Consider the following 19,277-nt stretch of genomic DNA (forward strand, 5'->3'; position numbering starts at 1 on the left):
TTTACTTTCTCTTACATATTTACATGTTTCATTGCTTCTAAATGTATGTTCAGGGATCATAGAAATTCCTTTGTAATCCAGGGACTCAAAATGGGTAATGCAAAAATAGGGTGCATAATGAACTGTATTTGAATGATATTTTGAACATGGCTTTTGAAAGAAAGTGTTTGTGCGTGTGTATATATATATATATATATATAATGTATACACAAACACACATTCACATGCATTATCTATACATTATATATATATATATGTACAAACATACACACACACACATATATATATATATTGAGAGAGAGAGAGTTTTATATATATATATATATTGAGAGAGAGAGATTTTATATATATATATATATATATATATATATATATATTGAGAGAGAGAGAGTTTTATATATATATATATATATATATATATATATAATTATTACATTATATAAAAGGGCTTAGTAAAATAATTACTTTGCCGCATACTGAACTCATTAGAAATAGCAGCTAAAAAACATTATAAAACTATTTCTAATACTTAAAGAAAACCTCTCTCATATAGTGTTTGCTCAATTCAACTCACGAAAGTATGGGGTAGAGACATTAAAAATCAAATGCAAAGGTTATTTGAGAACGTACGTTTCAAGATTAGTCAAAATCGACATTTCTATCGATAGAAATGTCGATTTTGACTAATCTTGAAACGTACGTTCTCAAATAACCTTTGCATTTGATTTTTTAATGTCTCTACCCCCATACTTTCGTGAGTTGAATTGAGCAAACACTATATGAGAGAGGTTTTCTTAAGTATTAGAAATAGTTTTATAATGTTTTTTAGCTGCTATTTCTAATGAGTTCAGTATGCGGCAAAGTAATTTATTTTACTAAGCCCTTTTATATAATGTAATAATTTGAATTCGCCTTAAATGGTCCCTTTGCATACTGAATACTTGGTGAAATTGATTAATTAATTATTTACCCTCAATTGTGTGAAATTATATATATATATATATATTGAGAGAGAGAGAGTTTTATATATATATATATATATATACATACATACATATATATATATATTCTAGCAGAGGCACCCGGCGTTGTCGGGGAATGAAATTGTTCCTTATATACTTATTTTGATATGTCGTATAGAAATTTGTTATTAGGATACAATTTATTCTTCAACTGGTAAATCAGTTCTGAATTCATAATACAAAATAATAATAAACGAAAATACAAAATTTAACCACTTTTATGAAGGGAGATAAATTCTATCACATGTTGAAGGAAATTATCTAAGAGCTTCTGGGTAAACAATATTCTTTGTTTTCTGGTTTGGAGTATAGACAAATAAGTCTTGCAAACTATCAACCCCTGGAGCTCAACGTAAAGTTGACCATGAGAAAAGCAGAGCTCAATTAAGTGCTAATAGGTTTCAAAGTCTGACGTTGAGCTTTATTAATAGACATTGCAAAGCAAAGTCACACTGGGAATTGAGTTTGTTTGAACTCAAATGGCATGTCTGTTGGTTTGATTGGAATTCTGGGAATGAAAACCTCCTCCCACTAAGGCACAACCAGTGATGATGGTAGCTTCTTTCACAGTAGGTGATAATGTCTTCACAATCAACCTTGTTTCATTACATAATTGGGGAAGGATCTAAATTGCTTAGTATTATTAGAACTCCTACCTCCAGAAAAAGTTTATGTGGAAGAGTTCCAGGTGGCTCAAGAGAGTTAAGGAACACTGTTGGGTCATGGACAGCTTGATTTTCATCCATGGTCTGAATCAACTGATTCGTACTCCTTAATGACTGTTGGAATCCTATTCATTAATTCATGGTTAATCCTTGCTACTGTCTCATCTTTTTGAGCAAGAATTGCCCTTTCACACAACCATTTATGTAAATTATAATCATTATTTAAGACTGAAAATACCCTGTTTTTCAATTTAGCAGGGGGAATTCACTATGATAGCAATATGAGCCAAATTCCCATCAAATGGAACTTTCCCATTTCCTAATTGGAGGAGCCAGGTGAAAACTGTTCTGCACATTGGTCCCTAGCTAATAAAGCTCACATGTTAGTATTGAAGTAGAATCTGTGTACTTTATTCCAAAGGTGTGAAGACTTAATGCATGCTTTTATTTCATCAGATCTTGTTTGTCTTGGAATGACTGGAAATGTCTGCCTGAAGTCTCCTGATAAAACTAATATAACTACTTCCATAAATTTATTGTTGTCCTTCTCTTATAATAAGAGATTCCAAAGACCATCATTTGGAAAGCAGAATTATAATCCTTAATGTTTTTCAAGAAGTGCATGCTCCTTGGTGTGTTTCCCAAAAGCAATGCCTTCAAGGTATCTGTGGGTGTACCAAAATTGGTAAAGCCACCATTCCTCTACCACAACACATAGTGGTGGTTTCCCTTTCTCATTTCTTTCCTTGAAAAAAAAAAAACTGCAAACTTTTGACATTACTCCAGTATCAATCAATTTCTTTGTCGAATAATCATTTTTTGGATCATAGTTGAAAGTTGATCTTTTCCAAGTCCCCTTAAAAGGTGCAACTCTTTTGTCAAATGTATTCAGCTTATCCTGATCTAAACACTTATGTCTTTCCTCCGAGGTTAGCAAGCTACTTACCACACAGCCACTCCTGTATCTATCTATATATATATATATATATATATATAGATACATATTTCACTATAGCATTGTGAGACCTGCTATAAAACTCAATATGCGTATGCTTTAGAATTTAGTGTTAGACAAGTATGAAGCAGTAATAAAATGAGATACCAAAGGAATAAACAATTATTTTTCCAGTGTCAAAGGATTATTAGTTGGAAAAATAATCGTCCATTCCTTTGTCATCTCATTACCATTCTATACTTGTCCAATGCTTCGTGTTGGGTTCTACACCGGGCTGTTAAGTCTTACAATGCTTAACGTAAATATCAAAATGCAAAAACTCCCGTCCAGAAGAGTTCTAACAACTTATAGTCCCTTGACAATGGAAAAATAATGATTTATTCCTTTGCCATCTCATTTTCTTATGTATGTATATATATATATATATATATTAGAAGAAATGAGGTACTCAGAAGATCGGATGGTTTATATTTACAGATATTTCTTGCTTTTTTTTTTTTTTTTTCACAAGGCCCCAGAACCCCCTTGGAGCCAAAACTCTGTCCAGCAGAGTGTTGGCTCCAAGGGGGTTCTGGGGCCTTAGTAGAAAAAAAAAAAAGAAAGAAATATCTGTAAATATAAACCATCCGATCTTCTCAGTACCTCATTTCTTCTAATATATATTACCTGTACATCATCTCCAAACCTTCCAATATATATATATAAAATCGATACATGTAATATATATATATATATGTATACATATTGTGTGCGGTTCTGTCAGAATAAGAATATTTTCCAAGTGAAAGATGCCAACTTGTCTCAAACAGCCAACAAACAACATCTGAATAAAACGTGAGCAAGAAAAAAAAAATTGGTGTTTTTCTTTGTTTTTGTAGAAATAAAAATTTCAAAATTCCCACCAAAAATGTTAAAGAAATATTTTTTTATTTTAAATTTTTAAAAAGCTTGCAAATCAATTGAATATTTTTTTAAAGTCTTGCTTGTGCTTATGTATTCGGCTTTTTGCTATAATTGTGTGTATGTTATTTTACTGATTCCACAGCCAGTAGGCTGTGGCCTTACTGGGACACACACACACAGACACATATATATCGTCATCATCATTTCAAGATCCACTTATCCATGTTTACATGAGCCAGATGAGATTTGTTTAGGCAGATTGTCTGTGACTGGATTCCTTTCCTGCCACCAATCCTCACTTGTATTTCCGTGCAAGGCAACATTTCACCATGGCTGGACATGTTTTCATGGAAGACTGGAAACAAGAGACACCGCTTGTATGATGGTGACACTCATCTCCACAACTATCATGCAGTGTCAAGACAAGGGGACATTTGCACTTGTATGTGACAAGCTTCTTCAAGTTTCCATTTACCAAATGTACTCTCAGACTGAACCTGAAGCCCTATGGCTGGGAAACAAGCTTCTTAACAACACAGCCACACCTGCACACGCATATGTGTGTGTGTATATATATATATGTATACACACACTCACACATGCATACTTGTGTTTGTGTATGTATATATAATATACATAGGTCTTACTTAAGTCAGTATAGAAAAACAGGTGTACAATGAATGAATGAATACACAATAATATACATTCAGATATATATATATATATCTTTTACTTATTTCTGTCTTTAAACCGTTGCCATGCTGGAGCACATACTTAAAGGGTTTAGTCAAACAAATTGACCTCAGTACTTATTTTGTTTTCTAAACCTGATACTTATTCTATTGGTTTCCCTTTGCTGAACTGCCAAGTTATGAGGATGTAAACAAGCCAACAGCAGTTACCAAGTGGTAGTGGGAGACACACACACAGACACATATGTATATGATGGCTTCATTCAGTTTCTCTCCACCAGATCTGCTCACAAGGTTTTGGTCTGCCTAGGGCTGTAGAAAAAGATAGTTGCCCAAGGTGCCATGCAATGGGACTGAACCTGGAATCATGTGGTTGGGAAGCACACTCCTTTAACACAGCCATGCCTATATATATATATATGTATGTGTGTGTGCTGTTTGTTTGCTTCATGCGCTTGCTTGATGGAGCTGGGGTCATTCCAGGTTAGTGGTCCCAGAGATGTCATTATGCATAGAGCTGATCAGGTCCACCAGTGATCTCTGTTGCTGGTATCCCCATGCCAACCCCTCTCTATACTCCAAGGTGATATTGAGTCTCTGGAGACCTTCCTTAATCATGTCCAGCCACCTGGCACGAGGCCTGCCATGAAGCCTCTTCTAGCCTGCAGGTGCTGTGGTGAGTGAGAGTAAAGCCTTGATAGGATTATCTATCTGTATATATTTATAATTTAATATTTTCATTTAATATCTAGTCTTTTATAAAAATAAAGCGAAAAACCACACCACCAGTGTTAATATCATCCTTATTACAAGCTGAATAATTCTGATACAGCTTCAAAGAATTCTACAGAAAGTTTTGGCAAATTATTTCCTACAAGAGGTAAGCAGCAACAGCTTGCAATATGTTGGGTCTTATCTGTTAGCCAGTTTCAATTCACAGTGAAGCCAATTCTCATCATACAAGCAGTTAATAAGCCTTGATAAAAGCATGAATATCACAAGCTCCATACTTCTGTATCCACTAAAAAATGCCAAAAAAATATAAAAATGTGAAAAAAAAAAATTAAAAAAGATTAAAAAAAAACCTATTTTGTGTACTGCTAGAGAAAGAAATCGCAAAATCTTTTATGTTTTGTAACTTTTTGTGATTATTTTTCAATCAAATTATATTGTTGTGGGTTGTTTTTTATACAAACGTTTATATCTTTTCCTTTTAATTTGAAAAACCTCAATAAAGATATTGATAATATAATTTTGTTTTTTCGGTCTTTAAATGCCAGCTATATTATCTGCTTTTAACTATCTGGGTCTTACTCTTTACTCTCTTTTACTTGTTTCAGTCATTTGACTGCGGCCATGCTGGAGCACCGCCTTTAGTCAAGCAAATCAACCCCGGGACTTATTCTTTGTAAGCCCAGTACTTATTCTACCGGTCTCTCTTGCCGAACCACTAAGTGACGGGGACGTAAACACACCAGCATCGGTTGTCAAGCAATGCTAGGGGGACAAACACACATATATATATATATATACATATATACGACAGGCTTCTTTCAGTTTCCGTCTACCAAATCCACTCACAAGGCATTGGTCGGCCCGGGCTATAGCAGAAGACACTTGCCTAAGATGCCACGCAGTGGGACTGAACCCGGAACCATGTGGTTGGTAGGCAAGCTACTTACCACACAGCCACTCCAGTTTGTTGTTATTGTTCTGGACTTTTAACCCTAGGTCATTCTCAATCCATCGGATTTGCACCAGCATGGCTGCAGCTCACAAGCTGAGACTAGTAAAAGATTAAAGCTATTCAATACAAGACGATGCCATCTTCTAAAATATAATAATAATAATGTTCGTCCTTCGGGTTCGAAGATGACCATTGACATCATTTGGTGGAATTGCTTCTAAGAGACCGGAGGTGGCTGGTGAGGCCAATCTGGGCCATGACTTGGATTATAGTGAGGGTGTCTTGCACAGGATCAGCCTCACTCTCTTGTCCTGGTGCGCCGGATCCAGTGGCAAGACAAAGTCAAGACGGCTGAGGGTAGACCAGGATGCAATCCAACCGCCTTAGGGGCTCCACTCCGGATTTATGTAGGTTTTTGGATGGCCATAGACTCATGAGAGAGTTCCTCTGCCCTTTGACAGGCTTTGTTTTTAGTCCTGCTGGGTGTCCAAATCACCCTCCTCACCAAGAAATCTTGGTGGGGTTGCCAGTTTAGTCGCCAACGACCCGACCGTGTAACAGATTGTACTGGGTTACATGTATATAGGACTGCATTATTCAATATATCTTCCTTTTTTTAAAGGCAATTTAGGAGCTCTTTCTTGCTGATGACATGACTGCATGACGACTTTCTAATTTCCTAGACAGTAAAAGTGTATATGATTTAGATGTCGCAGACTGACAATAGAAGTTATTTAGTTTAACCCAATAGTGCCCATGACCCTTTTTTAAGGATCAGGATAATCCATCATATTTTTGCAATACCTGAAATATCTTTAGTTAGTCATCAAAACTGGAGTGTCTTTCAAATATTGTAATAAATTTTATATATATTTAGTATCAGATAAAGTTGTATAAAGAAATATTTTTGGTAATAATAATATCTCTATTGCCCACAAGGGGCTAAACGGATTAAGTTGATTACATCGACCCAGTGCGTAACTGGTACTTATTTAATCGACCCGAAAAGGATGAAAGGCAAATTTGAACTCAGAACGTAACAGCTGACGAAATACCGCTAAGCATTTCGTCCAGCGTGCTAACGATTCTGCCAGCTCGCCGCCTATTTTTGGTAATAAATCAAATAAAAACATTTGGGAACTTAATAGGTTAACCAACTGGGTGTTTTTTTTGTTCTGGTAAAAGTTACCTCCCTTCCCTTAGCTTACTGAATTTATAACCCAAAGTTGCTTGTTTTTGTGGTACAGTCAACTCTCGCTACTTTGCCAGTTTTGCGCGGTCCCGGCCAAATAATAAACAAAAAATTTTACTATGCCACCTGTAAACTGAAGCGGAGGAAAGTGAAGACGACGAGGTAATTGTGGAAGAGGAATACGTTTCGTTTGCCGATGCCCAGTTTACGCAGCAGCAAACCCAGCGTCATAGGCTAGACAACGAAATGAATGAAATCCGCCGAAAGAAGATGCGTCAGCCGACAATTTTTGAGAGCTTCGGGATTAACTAAAAGCAATCTGAACTTAATAAACTTGGATGTCTTCTTTTTACCATTGCATTGAACTTCTTTCTTATTGGCCTTACTTCCTACCCTATGAATTTTTATTCGTATGTTCAGTAAATTTTTGGTCATGTAGTGTTTAGATAACAGACCCTCGGTACTATGAGAGTTGACTGTATTGAAAATGAGAGAAAAATATTTGCTTGATGCTAATCTATCGCCGCCAAGGAAAATGAGAAAATGTTGTGGCCGTCGCAAATGCGAGCGTATAAACTGAGGTTGTGAAAAGTTGGTGTGAGTGCAAGATAAGAGTTGGAGAAAAGACCCAATTCCTGTGTGATTCCAGACTGGAAATTAAAGAATGCAGATGTGATACTCGACAACTGAAATATAATTCACTAATCAGTGTTGTAAGGTTTTTCTTTTGTTTATTCTGAAACAGTATAGGGTACTGCTACTTATTTCCAAGTAGTTACTTTTTTTAATGGTTTTTTTGCTTATGTTTATGAAAGAGAAGGAGCATCATAAAGCATTTCTTTACCTTATCCACGTGTCTATGTCTTTTAGAAGATATGTTTTGAATGAGGAGGTTTCAATTGTTGGAATAAAACCGACCTCGCACGAGTTACGCCCCTTTACATACAATTCATATTTCTCGGACGAACGAGGGAAGCTCTTAAAAATAGCAGCCAAATACCCTGATCGGCGTTGAGGGAGAGAGAGAGAATCGATATACAAAAAGAATTCAGTATAGTCTTGTCTGGAAAGTCATACGTCAAAGCAATATCCATAATTCTAACTTTAGTGGCGTGTATACGAAAACAGTCAGAGATGTTTCTAGTTTGATATATATTTTTTTCTTTTTGTTCAGTCGGAATCTCTGATGTTCAAAACGGAGAGTTTTGTGCGGTAGAAAAAGTGGCTGATATATTCGCTTCGCAACAACATGGTCTCGAGTTAAGTGCCACGACGCAGCACCTTGGATTATATGTCTTCTATTTTAGACTAGGACAGACCAATGCCTTGTGAGTGAATTTGGCAGTGTGTTGAGTGTGTATCTATCGCTAACCATTTGACTGACGGTCATTGGATCACAGCAAAAATCTACTTCCCCTTTAATCTTTATTTACTTTTTTAAATCCCCCATACTGAAGGATTACCATATTCCGCATTACTGCTATTCCACGTTTTAATTGTTGCCACTTTCTTCTGATATAGGCGCAGGCGTGGCAAGAATTTTGCTTCCCAACTATATGGTTTCGGCCTCGGTCCCATAGGGGCAACACCTTAGGCAAGTATTTTCTACTAGGGAATTGGCAAACCAAAGCCTTGTGAAAGAATCTGGACTTGTAAACTGAAATAAGCCTGTCGCACACCCACATATGTTCGACAGATTTCTCTCAGTTACATATATATGGGTGCATGTGTGTATCTAGGCGTTTGTCCTGTCACCCCACCTCACCCTTTAACTTGTATTGGTTTGTTTACATCCCCCGTAACGAAGCGGTTCAGCAAGAGACCAACAGAATGAGTACCAGACTTCAAAAAGAAAAGAACTGAGGTCGATTTGTTCGACTAAAACCCTTCAAGACGGTACCCCAGCATAGCCGCAGTCCAATGACTGTAACAAGATACATAATTGTAACACAGTGTGGTGAGCAAGCTCTTGCACTAGCGTAACCGAGAAGCTAGTTTGTATCTGTAATAAGCCTTAAGATATGTATGAAAACGGTCAATTGTGCACAGGATATAGGGAACAGCAACACCATGAACAATATGAGTGTAGGTCTAACTTTGAGTCAGCGATTGACGATCGGATACACCAACAAAACATATGCTCCATGTGGTGAGCAAGATCAGCACAACATTGAACAACACTGGACCAATGTTAAAGGGGGATTTGAAACAGCTATCACGATCCCGTAGGGAAATGATACTGAAAGGAAAAGCCCTCCCCTCCCATTATTATTATTGTATTCCTGTCTTTCATAGAACGAGAAACACGGTTCTGAAAGATTTGTTTTTTTTTTTTCAAGTTCAGTTCCATATACATGCCATAGGTTTCCAACAGACCAATCCATCACTGGTTCACATCTACTCGCAATACCAGAGGGCGCACACTCTCCTACCCTGATGTAATCTCCAGGGATACAGGCATCCAGCAACAGGACCTCCGTAATGCCATGATGGACCGTGAAGTCTGGCGAAGCATGGTAAATTCCATTGTCTCGACCCCGGTCGAACAATGATGATGGTTCACTACATAATAAACAGCTAACAATGACTGTCTGCAACCCCGAAATATAGCAAATAACGTAGAGACTTCCGTCGAAAAAGCACCGGTGTTTCTGGTTTCTCACAGACACAAACTATTGCACTTCGTCGACCCGATTTCACTCACCAAGTATTCACTGTGGCGGCCTCCGTATTTTGCTGCCTCTCAGAATAAAAATAATACACTGAAAGACACACTCAATGCCCAGGAACATGTGGAGATGCATGGGCTGATAAAATAACAGTAATAATAAAGAACAACCAATCTTTAAACAATGTAGCGCATGTTGAATTAGCTTCGATCTTAATGTTCTTTCATATAAGTTTTTAGTAACTTCTTTACTGGCTGTTTCAAATTTAAATACAAACGAAGTGTTCCTCTTCATTAATAATCCCTTCGATGCACTGGAAGTAGAAATAATGGTAAATGTGGAGAATTACGGAGTAACTTCGAAGAAATGGGGAGTGTATAACAAGTTACGTTCAATATTGTTTTTGCCCTTCTCATTGTAATACACGTGCGTTTAAAATTAAAGCATTTTCCCACCTTCATTCAATAAGCAGATTTTCGTTTTCATTTCGTATTTCATGTAAACCATAACATTTTTAAACATTCCACATTTCGTGACACCGTCATTTTCCACATTTACCGAAATCGCCAATCTCCATCAAACCAAACACTCTTACAAAGGATGACACAGAGGATAATGTAGTCATGGATATACATAGCTGGGACATGAGCACAAACAAATGTAGCCAAGTCGCAGGTGTGACTAAAAGCAAAGTAATTACTCAGGTATTTAGATAAATAATATAAAATAATACAAATTACTAAGTTATTTTGAATGTTGACATTCAATAACTATACATCTCTGGATATTAATGCTTTACTGTGAATAATTTCCATTGCAATGCATGACAAGTATAAATAAAAAAATTGCAAAAACTCTGATAGAAGTTATAGAATTATTATTTCTTACAGGTTCTGTTGTATAGCAACAATTAAGACCAGTCAATATAATAATAATAAAGTAATGAATTCTCACATAGAAAATTTTTCAGAAAATTGTTAGCGGAGTCTTGATATTTTGTAAGAAAAAGGTGAGTTGAAGAAACTAGATACTGTCGGGCGTCTGTTCCAACCTCTTCAATAATATTTATGGCATAGGTACAAGGCTACAAATTTAGTGGAGCCGGGAGATGGAAATAATTGATTACATCAGCCCCAGCACCTGACAAATATTAATGTTAACAAAACAGTGAAAAGTAAAGTCGACCTCCACGGTAAATAATAGCAATAATCTGTCACATACATAATGGTACAATAAAATTCATAAATCTCCAATAAGTAAATACCACGGAGTCTTTACGTGATTCAGTTCACACACCGACTTTATAATGATCAGAATATTTGCTAATCATCTCCACTGCAGTATTATACATTTCCATATCAAAAGAATCTGTCTGTTCCTTAGTGAAGAGGACATAGTCTTGGCAGTTCATGCTGGAATTCGAACTCACTTCACCAAACACCTCCGTCAGTCCACCAACGTATTCGTTCAATGGTTCAGCCAAATACACTGACACGTTTACATCGTCGCAGGTTTTCAGTTTAAAAGATAAGCCGCTGCTGTCAACTCCTTGAGCAATACCTAGTAAACAGGCTTTTCGTCCTTGAAATTTCGGCATCATACTGCCGTTGATGCGAGAAGTAACATGCCTTAACGTAGACATTATTGGTCCGAACAGTGAATGAAGAAAATATTAAGATGGATCAAAACTTCCTTCGTGTTGTGGCGGGAAATTATAACTTATCTCCCTTGGTACCTTCCTCTTTTTGGTTTTTAATTTTCTGGCGGGAAATTTCTTTAGCGTTGTATTACAGCTTTTAACTTAAAGATATTTACTTTATTACAGATCTCCTTTTGCTTTCTCTTTCTTTTTTTGCTCATGTTTGTGTTTTCTTCGGTTTTGGATTTGTATTATAATGTTGTTTCGTATTATAAGCGGAGGTTAAATTTTGAATTTTTTTCTTCTTTGGTAATTCTTATTAAAATCTATATTTTGAAATGCAGATTTGGAATCTCCGCCCTCGATATAGTGTGTTCCTGTAAAAAAAGTAAAAAAAAAAAAAAAAACATCCGCCCCTATTTTGAATGTTTTGAACATTCCAATAAATATTTTCATTCAAAATTAGAGAACGCAAACCTCCGCCTCCGCCAAGGCAACACCAACGTCCTCAATTTTGTATTACCCACAAGGGGCTAAAAATAAAGATTATACATTACAAAACAATACAAGACACATAATCGGAAAAAAAAAAAAAATACAGAAAGAAATCGAGTGAAGAAAAAAAACAAAAAGAACGAATGAAAATCATAAAATTATGCGCAATACCCACTCGACTTCAGGGGTCGAGTGGTTACATTTAGACATTATTTTGGACAATTTTTGCCTCATTTTTTTTTAAAGTTCACTTCCTCATTTTTTTATATTGTATATATTTTTGGCGATCCTTCGGTATAGGTACCGTAAGTACCGAAAGTGGCTTTGTTTACATTTCTGAAGATAACAGAAACCCTTTTCTCCCACCCCTAACTCTAACACAATCCCTATCCCCCCCCCCATATATATATATAAAAAAACACTTTCTTGAAATGTATCCGGTACCTATACCGAAGTTACGCCATATTTTTTTTTAAATTTCAATTCTTTATGTTGAATTACGAGTGGTAGGGCATGAAACCACACCGGCCTGCCAAGTGAAATTATATACCTTCTATATGTTTTTATGAACGTGTCGTATCTATCTTCACTCAATAGTACACACTTTTGTTCCTCCTTGAAATCCTCCCTGGGCAGTTTCACCCTTATTAATCTCTTCCACTTGGAAATCCTCCTTTCCACATCTACATTCTTTTCGTAGTACACTACGAATGCTCTATTTCTAAAACCGTGCTGTTCAGTCTCTTCTACTGATTCTCTCTCCTTTGGTTCTGTTTCTATTGTCTGTGTATGTTTGAATATAGGCGGTTCCTTACGTTCTTTGGGTGTACTATCTGGTTCTGTTGCTGGTCTTTCAAAGTCTTCTCTTGTTTTTGCCTTTTTCCTCCTTTTGGGGCTGATAAACCAGTCACTCCCCTCACTTGCCGCTTTCGTTCTGTCTTTCTTCGACTCTGCATCTTCCATATCCCTGGCGCACTCCATATCACTTTTGCTGTCTCCATCTGTTATCACTTCAATTGCCACTCCAGTCTCCACTTCTTCTTGGTTCCTCTCCACAGCCTTCTCACTATGAGGAGGCTTGTGCTTGGGGCATTGCGTCTTCATGTGTCCTCTTATTTCACAATCTTAACAATTTGGTTGGCATCCCTCAACAATCACTTTGAGGGAACTCTCTCCCGGAATCTCTATCTGGTTGGAGATTCTTTCAATGTCTTCAAAAGTGGCAGAAAGTCACATCTTGACAATGGACAGTCTCGAAGAGAAAGCCTTCAACATGTAACAACAATCCCAAACCGTGGTACAAAATGACGAAACCCAGAACTCAAACTAACAAGTTGTTAGTCTGCAACACCAACGTCCTCTCAACGATTAGCCAGAGATGGTTTTTAAAATGAGAATATCTGAAATAAACTCGACTGCTCTCACAAATGAGGATACTGAAAATGAACCCGGCTGCTCTCACAAATTAAGTAAAAAAAACAGGAAAAATAATCTGGAATACTTGTCCAGTACCAGATCAATCCCAAAATCTAATCAGTTTGTGCCAGTCATGAGGCCAAACATCCCTAAAAGTTTCATCCGAATCCATCCAGTGGTTCTAGAGATATCTTGTCCATGGACAAACAAACAAACAAATATGACAGAAAACAATACCGCTGCCTTAGCTAAGGCGGAAAGAATAACAGCAAAATCAAAGACCTTACTTAGTGTTCTAATCATACTTTGTCTTTAGTGAAGGCGCATGGCTCAGTGGTTAGAGCGTCGAGCTTACGATCGTGAGGTTGTGAGCTTGAATCCCGGACCGGGCTGCATGTTGTGTTCTTGAGCAAGACACTTTATTTCACGTTGCTCCAGTTCACTCAGCTGTAGAAATGAGTTGCGACGTAATGGGTGCCAAGCTGTATCGGCCTTTGCCTTTCCTTTGGATAACACTGGTGGCATGGAGAGGGGAGGCCGGTATGCATGGGCGACTGCTGGTCTTCCATAAACCACCTTGCCCAGACTTGTGACTAGGAGGGTAACTTTCTAGGTGCAATCCCATGGTCAGTGTTGTGAACGAAGAGGGTCCCCCCGATACTTTGTCTTTATTTAACTTATTCTTCTTTCATAGTTCCATTCACATCTATGTGAAGGGGTTCTCAACTATTATCTGTCTATGGACCCCTTTAGTTATTTTATTCTGGTGGACCCCCAAAGTCATGCGATATCAAAAAACTAGTTTTATAGAAACCTCTTTTCAGAATTCCTATTTTGTATTCCACATATTAACTTGTGTAGGTTGTACTATGTAAAATGTTAGAGAAAGAAACCTAAATATTTCATGCAATACATAAAAAAATGTACACCTAAAGTGAAATTTTTTCAGGTGCCCTTAAAATACTATTTGTTTTGTGGACCCCCCAAACTCTTATTTGGACCCTGATTGAGAACCACTGGATTATCATCATCATCATCATCATCGTTTAGCGTCCGCTTTCCATGCTGGCATGGGTTGGACGGTTCAACTGGGGTCTGGGAAGCCAGAAGGCTGCACCAGGCCCAGTCTGATCTGGCAATGTTTCTACGGCGAAATCATACACAGTATTAAAGTTACTGTATTTTATAGTGTTTGGAAGGAGGGAAAACCAAGTTAACCTCACTAGGATTTGAAATTAGAAATGAAACTTAGTGATTTATGGGCTTTGACACAAAGCTACAACAGGAAGGGAGGGTATTGATTCTACCTTAGTACAATTAAAAGAATAGATCTGGGATTCTAAACCATTTTTTTATCTATGGACCCCTTTGAGTACTATTTTATTCTGGTGGACACCTCTAACCATTCCATGTTTAAAAACTAGTTTTATAGCAGTTTATGGCAATACATACATTTAAAGCAACATTTTTTCAGGGGCCCTTAAAATACTGCTGTGGATCCCCGGATTACTCTTTTGTTATGTGGATACCCAAAAATCTTATATGGACCCCAGTTGAGAACCACTGGACTAGATAGTCATGACTGGAATCTGCTTGATCTGAACTAATATGAACAACATCTGGTACTTATTTATATCAGTATGTGGTTGCTCAACCAGCTAGAAATAATAGCCAAATTTCCTGTCATATCAAAAGCTACCAGTTTACCAAATGAAAATTATTGGAAAAAAATTACTAAAATGCTTAGAAATGAGAAAAAACAAATAAAGATAGCTACTTACATTATTTTAAAAGATGGACAGAAATTAAATGTTTATTTATATACCTAAAGCAGCATCTAACAAATCTGCTAAATTGTTGAATCCTTCAGTGTTTCCAGCACTGCTCTACCTTGTTTCTTAGTTAAATATGCATCCATTATGTTAATTTTATATAGGCGCAGGAGTGGCTGTGTGGTAAGTAGCTTGTTTACCAATCATACAGTTCCAGGTTCAGTCCCACTGCGTGGCACCTTGGGCAAGTGTCTTCTACTATAGCCCTGGGCCGACTAAAGCCTTGTGAGTGGATTTGGTAGACGGAAACTGAAAGAAGTCCGTCGTATATATGTATATATATGTATGTGTTTGTGTGTCTGTGTTTGTCCCCCTAGCATTGCTTGACAACCGATGCTGGTGTGTTTATGTCCCCGTTACTTAGCGGTTCGACAAAAGAGTTGCTGAAGCATGGAATAAACTGCCTGCGTCAGTTGTTGACTGCCATGACACTGCATCCTTTAAGGCCCTCATGCTTTCCGAAATCCGCCGAAACTACACCTGATTATATATACACTTTAGATGAGTTGTAGTGCACCTGAGCACTGTACACAATTATTATTATTATTATTATTATTGATTGAATAAGTACTGGGCTTACAAAAAAGAATAAGTCCCGGGGTCGAGTTGCTCGATTAAAGGCGGTGCTCCAGCATGGCCGCAGTCATATGACTGAACCAAGTAAAAGAGTAAAAGAGAGAGTGTTACTTGAAGTAAGCAATAATCTTTATTGCATTTCTCATTGTTTTGAGCCATACTTTACTGAGAGAACAGCTTCGAGCATTGGATGTTGCAAATCTTTTTCAACTTTGCTTTGATGCTATTCATGTTGCTGAATAACCCTTCTATTCCAGCATTTGAATTAACCCGTTAGCATTTTAATTACTCTGCCAAATGTAGAGCTTATTTGTTCTTATTGTTTTGAATTAATCATGTATTGTCTCATAGCTTTGAGTGTTGATGATGCTTTTAATCTTTTACTCTTTTACTTGTTTCAGTCATTTGACTGCGGCCATGCTGGAGCACCGCCTTTAGTCGAGCAAATCGACCCCGGGACTTATTCTTTGTAAGCCCAGTACTTATTCTATCGGTCTCTTTTGCCGAACCGCTAAGTGACGGGAATGTAAACACACCAGCATCGGTTGTCAAGCAATGCTAGGGGGACAAACACACACACACACACACATATATATATATATATATATATATATATATACGACAGGCTTCTTTCAGTTTCCGTCTACCAAATCCACTCACAAGGCATTGGTCGGCCCGGGGCTATGGCAGAAGACACTTGCCCAAGATGCCACGCAGTGGGACTGAACCCGGAACCATGTGGCTGGTTAGCAAACTACTTACCACACAGCCACTCCTGCGCCTGTCTATTTTTCGAATGACATTGTAGGATAGGTGTGAGAGGATGGATCAGGCCAGTTTGAACATAAAACAGGAGGCCTATTTTGGCTGGATGTTGCTGGTTTAAATGCTAAAGGGTTAAATATTATTAAACGATTGAGAACAAATTTTGGAATATTTCTGAAAGGGTTTTACGCCAGTAACATCTTTAATTTTTTTAAATTTAACCAAAATATTTCAGTATTATCAGTGTTGGTCCATTTAACCAAATGAATAATATAATTCAGTACTTGCTAGATATTTATTTAGATTCAACTGATTTCAAAAATGGAGTAATTAGCCCTTAGCTATTGCTTGACATAGGACTACAGTTCTGTCAGTGAGATATTCTGTGTAAAAATGTACCTAATAAAGGGTGACCACATTGCCTATCATCTTGGAATCCATGTAGATGCCACAGCCTATGTGCATTTACAACATGTTGAGCCTTCTGTCCCGAGGATGTTGAAAGCAGATGGAGCACTTAACCAGTGGAACACCTCCATTCCACAAGAAATGAAATAGCATCCGTTCCAACTTGATCAGATGAGAAACATAACCAAACTCAGCAGTGATGGAAGTGATATATGGGTTCACTGCCTCTGATCTTTCAAGGATATCTTTCTCTCTAGTGAAAGATATCTTTTTCTCAATTGAACACCTTGTTTATAACCTAGTCTCAGTTTCTATTCATCTGGAAGACTGGATTGAACCAGCTCCAAGCAACTTTATGGGACTCTCTGTGCAACACCCTGTGATGGTGAATGGCAGCATGAACTTGCCTATCCAGGTCCATAGCTGTAAGCTCATCAACTTATCCAGGTTAATTTCTACTCCTGTCAAAGTTTCATATTCCTTTACAACATTGTTAATTGCCTTGATTTCCATCATATCAGATACCATTATGGTAACATCGTCCCTATATAACTACATGGCTCTTCTACGTGTGAGTTTGAACAAGTTGTTCCTCAATATCTTCAATTTCTGCAGTAGTGTTTCATGAGTCAGTACATTCAGAAAAGATGGGAGAAACATTCATGATGAACTGAGAGCATGATCTGGAACAGTTCCGATACATGGCCATTTACTTTGACTGCCAAGAAGATGTTGCTGTACATTGAAGCAGTGCCATCCTTAAAGACAATATTGAAACCAACTTCCTTGAGAACAGGAAAAATATAGCAATAATCAGCCATATTTAGAGCTTTTGATCGATCCAAGTTGATCAAATCTCCATCAAAGCCAGATTTTCTATCTGGCCCTTTCTGCATGGTAAGTTTTAGGAGAGAAATAATGTGTCTTTGAGCATGAACTTTAGATCTATTAATACATCCTTCATGTTTTCCTTTGAAGAAAGATCAAGAGCCATCCCCACCACAAGCATATGGATTGTGGTGCTTGTCCCAATCACGACTTTTGATTTACCTCTACTCTATTTTCTCTACCATCAAAGACCAAATTGTGGCTTTGTTAGTTCATTGCACTTCAGCCACTCGTGACTATCTTCATGCATAGATTGGATTGTGAAAGTGTAGACATATACCCAGAAGAGCTATGGGTTGGGAGTTAATGATTATGTCCCCCTTGTTCCTATCTTTCCTCATCACCTAAGTTTACAAAATGAGCGATAGCTTGTTCTGTTACCAGTTGCAGTAGAAGATTGCCAAGATGTCAGCTTTCAAAATTGGCATTCATGTATTAAACTTGCTGAGCAAACCATCCAGACCAAGCAATCTGTGCCTTATACAATGACTTGTACCTTAGTTACAGTTATTGACTTTCTGCAACATTTCATGTCTCTGCTGGAATTCACAGCAAGATCTTGAGGTATGTATTTAAATTCTCTACCACTTCTATCCTACTCTTCACTCCAAACATTTGTGCAAAGTGCCTCTGGAAAATCACACACATCTTGTAATTGAATAGCCTTCACCCATCCTGACCATCAAACACCAAATTGTGGCTTTGTTACTTCATTACACTTCAGACACTCATTACTATTAAATGGCTTTCATTCCTTTGTGTCTTAGAACATGAATCTCAGCTGTGTCAATGCACCCTTCATGTTTTACTTTGAAGGAATGATGAAGAACCATTTTCACCATTAGCATTTGGGTCATGGTACTTTTCTTAATCACCACTTCTAATTTACTCACTAATCCCTCTCTAATTTATTTTCTCTACCATTATCTCTCTACTAAAGCATACAAATTCTATATTAAATGTCCTTCTTTAGTGTACCTCACCATCAGTTGTTAATTGCTCTTGTGAACTGACACTTAACTATAATTCTACTATAATCTCTGTCAGCTTTATGCACCAGAAATAAAATGTTCAGCTTTCAGCTGGGTCCAGGTCTATGAGTTCTATCTAAGTTGATCATACTGATCACAAAATAATGGACTGTGTAGCCAACCAGTTGAAACTGTGGATATTTTACTCTTTTCTTGTTTACTGATCTAACAAATACCCTATCTAGATATGATCTAGATGACTCAATGTGACAACCCCATGAGCACACTGGTACATTCAGGAAATCTAGTCAGCACTTGCCTGGCAATTGGAAATGTTTAAACAGGTTTGCAAGGTTTTTGCCACCCTTCTATCAGCTAGCCGACACAATCCCGTCAAGATGCTGTTCCAGTTGCCTACTAGTACAAAAGAGTGTGGCATTCCAAAGGGCACTTCCAGATGCCTTTAGAAATCTAGACCCCTCTCAAAGTATGGACAGCCACT

General features: G+C 37.4%; 1 protein-coding gene and 1 long non-coding RNA gene across 2 annotated transcripts; both read right to left on the reverse strand.

Annotated features, from left to right (window-relative positions):
* Positions 1-1,095: 1,095 nt before the first annotated feature.
* LOC118764549 lies at positions 1,096-17,697 on the reverse strand. Its single transcript, XR_005000367.1, has 4 exons — positions 17,684-17,697; positions 14,063-14,068; positions 2,597-2,609; positions 1,096-2,231 (listed from the first exon to the last, which is right to left on the reverse strand). It is a non-coding gene; the product is annotated as an uncharacterized LOC118764549 (long non-coding RNA).
* LOC115215096 (replication protein A 14 kDa subunit-like) lies at positions 10,646-11,511 on the reverse strand. The gene has a single exon (XM_029784260.2). The coding sequence runs from the start codon at positions 11,425-11,427 to the stop codon at positions 11,074-11,076; it is 354 nt and encodes a 117-aa protein (XP_029640120.1). The 5' UTR covers positions 11,428-11,511; the 3' UTR covers positions 10,646-11,073.
* Positions 17,698-19,277: the final 1,580 nt, after the last annotated feature.

This window comes from Octopus sinensis, linkage group LG8 (assembly GCF_006345805.1).
Source record: "Octopus sinensis linkage group LG8, ASM634580v1, whole genome shotgun sequence".
Lineage (NCBI taxonomy): Eukaryota > Metazoa > Mollusca > Cephalopoda > Octopoda > Octopodidae > Octopus > Octopus sinensis.